This window comes from Stegastes partitus, unplaced genomic scaffold, assembly GCF_000690725.1.
Source record: "Stegastes partitus isolate 25-593 unplaced genomic scaffold, Stegastes_partitus-1.0.2 Scaffold761, whole genome shotgun sequence".
NCBI classification, from domain to species: domain Eukaryota; kingdom Metazoa; phylum Chordata; class Actinopteri; family Pomacentridae; genus Stegastes; species Stegastes partitus.
The window spans coordinates 276,170-287,687 of NW_007578492.1; the positions used below are offsets into that span (position 1 = coordinate 276,170).

General features: G+C 40.6%; 1 protein-coding gene across 2 annotated transcripts in view; it reads right to left on the reverse strand.

The window, feature by feature from the left end:
* niban2a (niban apoptosis regulator 2a) overlaps window positions 1–10,848 on the reverse strand; it is a 35,251-nt gene extending 24,403 nt beyond the window's left edge. For both annotated transcript variants that reach the window (XM_008291769.1, XM_008291768.1), the window contains exons 1-3: window positions 10,577–10,848; window positions 3,159–3,289; window positions 20–148 (exon numbers count right to left, since the gene is read on the reverse strand). In XM_008291769.1, coding sequence (XP_008289991.1) covers window positions 20–148; window positions 3,159–3,289; window positions 10,577–10,631 — 315 coding nt within the window. In that variant the 5' untranslated portion in view covers window positions 10,632–10,848. The remainder of the gene's footprint in view (window positions 1–19; window positions 149–3,158; window positions 3,290–10,576) is intronic.
* Between the last annotated feature and the right edge of the window lie 670 nt (window positions 10,849–11,518).

Consider the following 11,518-nt stretch of genomic DNA (forward strand, 5'->3'; position numbering starts at 1 on the left):
CCAGCGAGGATTTACTCACTGTTTTGCTCTCAAAGAGGTCGATGTTGTAGCTGTTTGGCACCGACACGAAGCGATTCCTCCACTTCCGATTCTCCTCCAGGTACTGAAACAGATTCCCTGAGAAGATGGACCGACCTGCCAGAGGGTCCTGGAAAAAAATCGCACAAACATTCAAGATTCATGTTAGTGTTATTGTGTTTGTGCACCTTGTGGTACAAAGGAACAATAGTTGCGTGCATTTGATATTAATGAGCCATTTGGGTTTTATTACCCTCACAAACATTTCTCTCTTAACTATGCAACAGACTTGGTGGGTATTTCCAAACATGCAGGGGGGAAGGGTTTTTTTGTTTTTGTTTTTTTTCTTTTACCCCAAAGTGTTTACACAAGGATACACACCACCCACTTTGTTTTCAGATTTCCTGTCTTGGATAAAATAGTTGCTGCTCAGAAAGGAAGAACAGAACAAGAGGGAGAGAGAGAGTAGAGTAGTGGAGCTGGAACATACAGATGCTTTTATCAAAACACAGACTGGATGTTTGTTTGTTTGCTGCAAAATGTGAAATTATTTTGGGTGCTTGAAAGCCTTCCGAGGGCCTTAGTGTATGTCTGAGTAGAGCAACATGATAACACTGCAGGCTAATGATACAGATTAAGGATCGACTCGTGTTTTTGGTGTTCTCTTGTATTTGGTTTATTTGTTTTTCAGGGCTCGTGCCGGTAGTTGTAGTCAAGAATGACTAATTAGCAATATTTAGGACCAACATACTGTACATTGCACCGTGTCATGGCAGGGAACTAGTCATTCATAAATACATTATTTCATTAATGATTGTACAATAGCAACAGAAGTGATGCTGTCAGAGCGTCATGTGGTGCTACAACGTTCTCCTCTGCTCACACTGAGATTGATTGATTGAGATCAATAACAGTCTCCTGCAGTTACATTTACTGTTCTGCTGTTTTGTTAATTTTTGATTTTTTTGATAATCTTAATCTTTTATTGCCCACCAAGGCCCAGATCTTAAAGCATTTTTCGTTTTTGTTTTTGGTGTGATCTGTAGCGGCCTTCTAACTTAGCCGCTAGCTGTTAGCATAGCATCAGCCACTGTGATATCCTGATTTGTAGCACTGGCTTTGCTTCTTGTTCAGTTTCTATCTGTCAGTCAGAGCAGATTGCTGAACTTGATATCACTTTCAAAAGATGTTACAGTAGTAGTTTATGGTAACAGCTAGCCTTTTAGTGACAGCGTTAGCCTAGCACCATTAGCACAGTAGGTTCCAGTAGCAGGGAAACTGGGCTTGCTTGTGTGATATTTATTACAAGTTCAGCAACATCCACGAGCTCACCTTCACCGGAGCTGCTGAATGCACTTGTCCGTCCCTGTCTGTAAACGGTAGCTTTCATTGTTGATTGGCTTATTTGTAAGTTGTACGTATATCAGATGGAGCTGTGGGTTGTTGGAGAGAGGCGGCTACATCAGAGCTAAACTAATGCATTTCATTCCTTTTTTTTTTTTGGTAATCAGTTAATATAAAGAACCATACCGGCCAGTACCTGGGACGGATTGTTTTTGGTGTCTTTTGTTTTCACAAAAAAATGAACACATATAATAAATGCTGTTTGTTTGTCTGTCCGTCAAATCTCTTGTAACTTCGTGGAGAGGAGGAACATTGGCACACGAAGAAACCATTAAATGTTGGTGCAGATCCAGACCAGATTTATTTTACAAGGCCGAACATTGACCTTGATGACGGATTCACTCTCCAAGTTTCCTTTTAGTTTACAAGGATGTAATCAATTTAATCAGTTTAATTTTGTGTACTTATGCACCCAAATGTTTGGTTTTCTGCCATGAGGACACACTGATCATTTCATCAGCTTACTAAGGTCAATGTCCTACATCGCGATTTTAACAAAAGTGGTCCAGACTGGTACCAATCATTCAGTGAGTGTTTCCTCCGCCTGTGCTCCGCCTCTCCACCAACTTTCATGACATTCGGCTCTGTGGTTTTGGTGTGATCTTGCTGATTGCACAAACAGCACTGATGACAGAATTTCATCCAGTCGCACATTTACTCCAGTATTTTAATCATCAAACTAAACATTTGGAAAAAAGTCTGTTTCTTGTGTGTTTGCAGTGTCGCCTCACATATAAATAACTTCTAGATTTGTGTCCAGAGCACACGCGAGCATCTGTCCTGCACATGGTGACCGGAGCAGACGAGCCGTCGTAGCAGAAACGGCAGCTCTGCTCATGTGTGAAACGTGCTCCACTTTCCCTCCAGTGGACAAAAAGTGTGACCCTCAGTGCGTTCGGATGCCAAAAGGATGAGAGGAGCACGGGAACCGCTGAGAGGTAAAGCAGAGGACTCGCTCATTCGTTAAAGTCCTGGTATGCCGAGGATGGCCTCAGTCACGCATTGTGTGGAACATCGAGCCCAACAAAGGCCACATTCATGAAGGTTCACGGTTTGAAAATCGATTGGTTGAAAAATAACAGTGGCCTCAGATGCAAGAAATGTTCAAACATGGCAGAAAGTATGCTGGAGAGAGTAGAAGATTTACATCGGTGAAACCTAACTTCTTAATTTGCAAATGACATCAGAGGAGAATTCAGATTCCAGCATAAGAAGTTTCATCCCTCACAGCCGAAATTAATATTTTTGGAGAACTGAAGTTTATAACAACTTTGGTTTTTGTTTTCATATTTCCGCTTTTACCAATGATGGTGCTAAAATAAAGTCATACGGGTCAAGAAATCTGAGTAGAAAGATGGTTAGACTGTTTATGAACAGTCAAAACTCTCTATGTTGTGGTTTCCCAAAGTGAAAATAATCCTAACACATCAGTTTTACTTCCAAATGAAGTTTGTTGTTTATTGAAAACCTCATTATTTTATTGTGTTTTTGTCAGTGATGTTCCTGTTTCTCACCAATTACTCACCATGTTAACTGATATTCTATAAATGATGCCCAAACCCCCCAAAGTATGACCCAAGCTGTGATAGACTCCTTTAATTATCTGTTCCACGTGGCAGGAGGACATCGTAGTGACAAAACACGAAGCTGAAATCCAGTCTTAGGTGGTGGCTGCCGCATACTTTCATTGTGCAAGTGTTGAACGTCTCTTTTTGAAACCGACACAATGAACTCACCTTTCTGTGAAGCAGCTGCGACTGCTTTCCTCCTCCTCCCTCGATCTCGAAGCGAACGCTGTTGAACAGAGCGACGGCGTACTGCTGCTCGTACACGTCGCCGAACTCTTTCATCACTTCCCTGGTCCGGGCTGCGGGAGAAATAAAAGAGACACAAGAAATCAGGAAACTTCAGCTACTGTAAGGTTGACATGAGCCGTATCGTATTACTGGATCACATTTCGTGAAATACAGAGCAGAGGGAAGACGGTTAGACCTTTTAAAGTGAAACAAAGAAGATGAGGAACGTTTTAGTTCCAACAACAATCTGATGACAACAAATCAAGCAGTTTATAAGTTAGTTACATAATAATTAGTCAAATATTAACTGGATGTGGATGCAGAGCTGTGCTTCTCGTGTGAAGACCTGCCGTCACTCTGAGCTGATAATCTGCTATCAGCTCGTTAGGAAAACTTCCATATAATAAAAATTAGAATGCACGTTTGCGATAGTGATGCTGGTGCAGCACTCAGCACAGGGAGGCCTTTGTAATGCTTCTCTAGTAAAATGGAAATAGTTGAACTGTAGTCGAGCTTCATTTAATGTATTTTGGTGCTTGAAAAAGGTTCGGAGGGAATTTTGGTTGCAAAACTTTTGATTAACTGTCATTTTTTATCTTGTTGCAGCTCCTTGTTGAGTCTGTTACATATAAACTGTGTAATATTCAAATCTAACACTTCCTTGTTTCATAGCTTCTATCGTTTCATTTCACCCAACAGACATGATTATACGCCTAATTTGTAGCTCAGGGACTGGGACTCTTCTGACCTTAAAAAAACAAAGCCAACATTTTGCTCACTTGCTTGTAAATTTGAATCCTTTGCAGAAAGACAGAGTCTGTCCAGCGTCTCTCTCAAAGCGTGACAGCTTATTTACAGCGCGACGGAGAACACAAAACTCTCCTTCCGTTGGCTCGTTTGTGATAAAAGTTCGACCTCTTCTTGACCTTATCGGGGAACTCCGAGTCTACATTCCATATGCTGAGAAAAAGAGCTTCCTCAGACCCTATGAGGAACTTCATTCCTCATAAGGGGCTGACGTCTCTATTTTTGACCCTTCTTACGTAAGTAACACATGTGCTGAGCTGGAAGCTGTGGTCAACTTCAAAGTTGTTCCATCTCAGATCATCAGGGGCCTCCTGCTCCTTCTCCTCCTCCTCCTGCTCGACCATCTGATTCACCTTAAACAGTTTCATCATAAACTATGGCGAGTTAAAATGGTGTCGGTGAAATTTTAGCTCGATGGATCAAATACTTTCCGAAAAATTGCCCGTTGACCCACTTTTGCTGTGTTTCTTGCACATTTGAATTTGAAGCTGTTTGAACGACAATATCTCAGGAACTATTGAAGATAAAAGCCTGAAGTTTTCACTGTTATTGCTCATCATGGTATTGATTCAGAATCTGTAATATTGGACCATTTAAAATCTCCAGGGCTCTGTTATGTTTGGGTTAGGTTAACTAGCAGTGTATTGGTTTTTGTGGTACAACTTGTGATACCTACATAATCAGTTTTTCAATGTTTGTGATTTTTTATTTCAAAAATCATTCTAGATGGTTTGTGTTTGTATTATTGTGAAATGCAGCTACATTTGCTTTAGAAAATATCACTAGTTGACCTCAAAAATGGAACTTTTCATAATGGCTTCTAATTTTTTTACCCCGTATTTTAACTCACGATGAGAAATAACGGTGGAAATTGAAGTCTTTTATCTTAAACAGTTCCTGAGATATTGTCATTAAAACAGCCTTGAATTTCGATGTGCAAAAGAAAATGATCCTAGGGGTTGATGGACAGCTTTTTAAAAACAAATCTCATGAGATATTTGATAAATCATTGGGAAATCTCACAGATATCTTTCTAAATATCCAGATTTTATGCTACAATTAAAACAGAAATGTCATTAAAAATGTGATGGTTAGTGATGAAATGACCCATAATCATTTTGTTTTGCAAAAAATTGGTAAACATGCAAGTTCATGATTGAGCCCCATAAATAATAAGAGATTACAACTGAGTTTCTTTTCCCATGAACTGAATAAGACCTTAAAGACACCATCACTAGTTCTAATAATCACTGTTTTCAGACAAAGCAACGTAAATAACTGTTAGCTGCTGTTCCGTTTTGAAGGTAACACTGTCTGCAATCAGCACCTTAAATAGTAGGAATGAGAAAAGATGTTAATACAGCAACATATTGGCAGCTCACTGGTGCCAGATATTTTTACTAAAACATGCAGGGACTTCCAATTAGAGCCAATTAATTTGACTGATCACAGAATCAGTGAGCTAATACATTAATCAAATCAATAAATAATGCTAATAAACGTACACATAGTGGCTTTAAGGGTTATATTTTCTCCTTCAGTTGTCTTGTAGTCTCAATAATCTACCGAGTATCACAGAATCGCTGTATTAAACAGTTGTTATCATGAGTCTCTCTGTGACTTCCAGCTCCTAATTGATAACCCAAGAACCTGCCAGAGCTTTTCCCACGTTCCAGTTTTTGGAAAAGAGTCGGTGCGTTTGACTCGGTCGGCAGCAGACAGCGTCGACTATGATCTGTTTATGGAAGGAACAACACAGGAAGGAGGGAAGCCGGCCTGCAGAGGGAGAGCAGGAAGGAAAGAGCTGACAGGACAGGATGGACGGAGGACGGGAGAATGTGGAGGAGACGGAGGACATTATTAAAAACACCGGGTCACTCCCGGATGAGCTGGGAGGCCTGGTTGGAGGATTGAAGCTGCTGAATCAGCTCAAGCAAACTGTAAGGCTTCACAGGTTGGCTTTGGGTGTCCAGATCTGGACTTGTATTTGTTCCAAAATTTGCATGCCATCTTTTCTTTTGCATCTCTTTCCTGGAAGCTTATTTTTGTCCCCTTTGGGTTCATCAGACAGACTTCTGATCTCCGTGAGGCTGACACACTGCATTTATCCAGAGCTCTTAATGCGGCGTTCAAATCTTTTGTTTGCTTTCTGGCTTTGGAGCAGTTTAAAAAACAATCTGGATGTCTGATTTTGGATAGAAACTCTCCTTGTCTTGTGTAAATTTCCACCAGATACAGTTCTGGTTAATTTGGCCTCTCCTCCTAATATCCTCAGAGTTGGTACTTTCCACTGGTTGCTGAGCCAAAGTCAGCATTCTGGGAAGCTGTAAATGGACATGGACCTTTCAGCACTTGGAAATTGGAATTGGGGGGAAAAAAAGAGAGACCACATCATAAAGCACTTATTCCTCTGTTTCAGCTTGTATAGACTTGCCAGACAGTTTTTCTTCTATACCTCCATCCTCGCCATCACTTCTTTGATATTTTCTTTTACCCTTCTATTGACTGACTCACAAATAGCTTAAATTGCTGACTTTTTATTACCTGCCATTAACTCAATCACACATTCATGTCAGCATTTGTTGCATACTTTCACTTAATCCATGTCTTTGAAGTAATTAATAGCTGAATATCGAGCAGTTATTTAAGAAAATATATCTATAAAAAATAGATGTAACTAGATCCCAGAGCACAAAACTTAATCCACACATGGGAGAACGGAGGCAGAAGTCAACACATACTCCCAAAGTGTCACATATGGATGCTTGGACTCAACCATTTAGAGTACATTTTGAATGCATTTGGTACCTCTTTGGCATCGTTCTCTATGTTGGTGGTTCAGGTATTGTAAAGAGCGAAAAAAGTCTTCCAGTTCAAATATTCAACATAGACTGAGGATACTCTGGTTTGTGTCCCGTGTTGGTCTGTGATTTTCTCGACATCGATCGCTTATGATTCAGGTTTTTTTGTGCTTTGGTTAAGTTTGTGGTTTAGGTTGCAATAGATCCTTTCGTAACATTAACCGTGTCATCAGCAGCCTTCTCCTCCATATTCTTGGTTACCACAATGATGATAAAAGTGCCGTCACTTCTAATCCATGATTCACTGTCTGAAAATGAGCGACGGTGACGATGACACCAGCAGAGAATGTTTGATTGTGGTTGAATGACATCAGTTTCAAACACTGAGGGACATCTATAGAAGTGGAAGTCATGGAGCAGAGATTGTGATTTGATTTGAGGACAGAACATCTGAAGAGTGTTGAAAGGCACATTTACAGCAGCTTAGAGTAGTAATGGATAAGTTAAAACTAAATGTGCCATAGGTGGGATTCTTCCTGAGTGAAAGGAACTAATGAATCGGTTTGAGGTCAGTTTGTTGTGAAGGAGATAAAGGAAGGTTTCGTAGTCAAGGATCACTGATTTGGATATTGATGTCCTCCTGTGGTGTTGCAGATGTAGCAATGGTCAACTTAAAAGACTGCAAAGATGTTAGTTTTTAATCTCTTTTGGTGCAGTGTTGGTCAAATCTGCCTGGTCAGGGTCTGTGTTATCAACAGCAGCCACACTAGAGGCACTGTGAGGCTGCAGGTTGTGAGCTAAATGCTAACATGATGATATTTAGCAGGTGTGATGTTGAACCAGCGTTGGTTTTATCCTTTGGGGACCATGAATATCTGCACAAAATTTAACTTTAAAGCTTTTTTATATAGCTGTTGTGGCAGTCATTTACTAACCAAAAATGTAAAGCTTGTTCCATTACATTCATCCAAGATTCAAGAGATTCAAGAGTTTTTGTCAGATGTTCGTTACAGTCTGTGGAAGCGACTTCTCTCAAGGCTGTGCAACAACAATAAGACATTATAAGAAGAACAACTCTTTAAAAAACAGCAGAATTTTTGAAAAAGGTCCAACAACCTAAGTAATAACGAGATAGAGATCTTAATCCGAATGTGATTAGGCGCTAATTTGTCTATTTATTTATTTGGAAATGTGCAAGACAAGACTAATGTAAACCCTCATGTTGTCTCTCTGCTGTTTAAACTCTACTCTATAGACAAACAAGCAGCTATGTCTTTACTCTCTATAGCAACATTTAAAAAAAAAAAAAAAGATTGTATACTTGAACTCACAGTTGTGGTTTGCGTGTGCGTCGCAGTGTTGGCTGCACATACTGCACATTGCCCGTCTGTTATGTTACGGCTTACGAGGGAGGAGACGGTTTTATGGGAACATGCTTAGACAGCGAGGATGGAGTAATCACCTTGTTGGGGAGTTACGCACTTAAACAAGACTCCTGATGCAGAAACGCTGACGGGTTGTCACACAAACCGGACGCTGATGTTAACGTGTGCTACAAATAAGTACTTTAAAGGACGTTCTAGTGGCTCGTACATGCTCACGTACATGTAAAGCAGACGGAGAAGGTCTGCAGAGAGCCGCTGGTAGATCCGACTCAAAGGGAAGGTGTGTGAGCGCCAGACAGCAGTTTTAGTTATTAACCCCGTGACATGTTTCTACCTGCTTCGCTTCAGAAGCTTCATTATCTTCTCTCTGACTCATCTCTTCACGCAAATTTCCTTTTCTCAGCGGACCCGGAAGCAAGACAAATGTTGCACTGTTGAAGGTTTTCTAGCAGAAAATAATGGCTTGAAGCGAAAGTTCATGTTTTTATTCCCATGTTTCCATAGTAACAATATCTACTATTGCAGTGTAGCTGATAAGACACTTATTTTATCATAAACTACTATTAAATATATATTATGTTGCAATACATTATTGATTTACTTTTGCTAAATACCAATATTTTATCACTTAAGACATCTGAAATGGATTTACTTGGTTTATTTGACTTGGCAGAGTCGCTTCTTGTGGCACCTATTAAATGAATTGAAGTAAAATGAACGAAAGTGAAGTAAAATGCAATAAAGAAGAAGCTTATAGGGGTGAAAGTGGCGGGAAGTACATCCCAAAGCTAATTAATTGAACTGACACGTGATTAAAATACATCACTTCTTATTGCAATACAGTGTTGATTAACTGGTGCAACGTCTCAGCATTTTGGCACTAAAGGAATTCCCATGTAAAATTCAAGTTAGCAGAAACAATACTTGAAGACTACTCATGCTGGAACTTGTAAAGTAAAGTGCACGTAAGTTGATGAACGTGCAATAAAGAAGAAGCTTAGAGGATTAGAAGTGGTAGACAGCAGAGGAAAGTACACCAGAGAGCTAATTAATTCAATTAAACGCAATTAAAGTAGAATAATAGGCACATAAACTTGCAACACGATGCAGTGAATGAACACCACATTCCTGCTTTTTGCCTTTTTTTAGTGGTATTTTACTTCTTTGTACACAGATATGTGATGTATCGTGGATGATTTATGTATCGCAGAATCGCTTTATCGTATCTCTGATGCTACCTGAGCCAGAATGAAGCTCATGACATGTGGCTGAAGGCTCCAAAAAGGCAAATAGGTGGAGTTTATTTTGTCATGCATTTGTTCCAAGAGTGAACTTTCATTCAAGTGCTGCATATCTTGCTTTACTTTGTCCTCGCTTTGGTAAGAAGGGCATCAGATACAGACAAAGTCATTGTGGTTATTCTAATGAAGTGCAAATGTATTTAAAACTGTTTTCTAAATGGTTTAGTCTGTTACATGGAGATAAAGAGGTGTGAAAAATATTAGTGTCCCAGAGCCATGTTGGAATGACTTTAACATTATTTGTTTTGTCTGACCAAAAACTAATATTAATGACTTATTATTACATTTATAATGATTGAAAACTGAGACAAAGCAACAAATCTTCACTTTTACGTCGATAGATTTGACATTTGTGCTTCATAGTGATCGTTCTATGGCAGTTTTTCCTATTTTTTCAGCAGTTTCTGAGAATATTTCTCCGTCTGCTTCCCAAAAAAAGCCTCAGCATCAAACCTAACGAGTGTCTGGACCTCAGAGACATAATCTCTGGTTTCCTCACGCGAGTGCGTCTGGCAGCACACGAACACAATTACAATCCTGAATTAACGTCCCGGCGGAGTCCGAACAGCCTCTGGAACAACGAGCCTCTGGAAAGCATTAAGTCTGGAAGCTCCGACCGCAAACACAGACGTTAAAAAGAAAGCAAGTCGTTTCCCGTTTCCTGGACAGTTTCGGTCCTTGAAAGCATCATGAAACTCCTTCGCTGGAAGAGTTCGAGCCTCTGCACTGATCGCACAGACCTGCACTGTTCACGGCAATCTGAGACTTAAATAGCAGCCTGTCCCCAACTTATACAAACATGCTGCTCTTAAGGGGAAACCTACTTATTATCTCTGAGAAATAAGCCTGCAGGGAATCAGAGGGACTCTTCTAGCAGAGCAGAGCAACAATGCAGTGATATAAATGAGAGGATTCTTGCAATGTGGACAACAAAGCTTCACAAGTTGTGTAGTAATGTTGTAGTAACGTGGCTATCAGAGGAAATACAGTTGCTAGAAACTGCTCTGTGACTTTCAGAACAGCTCAAACACACTTCAGCCTGTGGGAAACTGCCTCCCTCTTACCTGTAATCATCTCCCGCCTGCCCTCATCCAGGTGAGAGGAAACCACGTCCCCCATGCTCACAGGAGATCCCGCAAATATCCCAGCCGGCTACAGGTCGTACTCCAGGTGAAACCGGGGTTTCCGTAGTGTTTTCCAGCACTTTAAACCCGCTGGGAATATAATTCACTTTCCCTCCTGAGTGGCGCTTTGGGCTCTGCTGCTGCTGCTGCTGCTGTTGGTCTTGTGTTTCTCTGAAACCAGGAGGAGGAGGACTGAGGCAGGCTGGGAACAAACCTCCCAGCCGGTGAAGAGGTGGAGGAGGAGGAGGAGGAGGAGGTGAACACTGCTCTGGTTCACCCAGGCAGGACACACCCTCTGGGAGTCATCACTGGTCCGACGTGTTCAGTCGGCCCTGCCAAGGGTGTGGCCAGGACCAGGAGCTCAATACACACCAGTGACAGTGTTTACTGCTGGAGTGTTGTGTTCTTGTTTGGTGTCAAACCTGTGAATGAGACATTTAAACACAACCTCTACCTGTTAGGATGGCGTTCCATGACTGTTTTATTCATTTTAACTCTACTCTCACTCTCTAAATGAGCTGAATACTGAGGGAGGTTTTGCAAAGTGAGGGAAAAAATGTGCCCATTGTGCCTGGAGTTGGCATTTTTCTGCTGGAGGATGGATGCTGCCCCCTTGTGGAACGTTGAGTTATTGCATGTAATGTTTAATCTCAAATCAACTACTTTTAATAAAACTATTTCTTCTCAACCATCTCTGATTTACATGAAAACTTTATCGCCTAAAATAAGGATGTTAATACAGATATTTTGACCCACTTTGACATGTTGAAATTTGAGGCTGTGCTTGAATTATATAAACGATAGCTCAAGAACTATTCAAGATAAAAGTCTGAAATTTGTGCAGCTTTTTCTCATCATGCCATTGATTCAGAATCTGCAAGA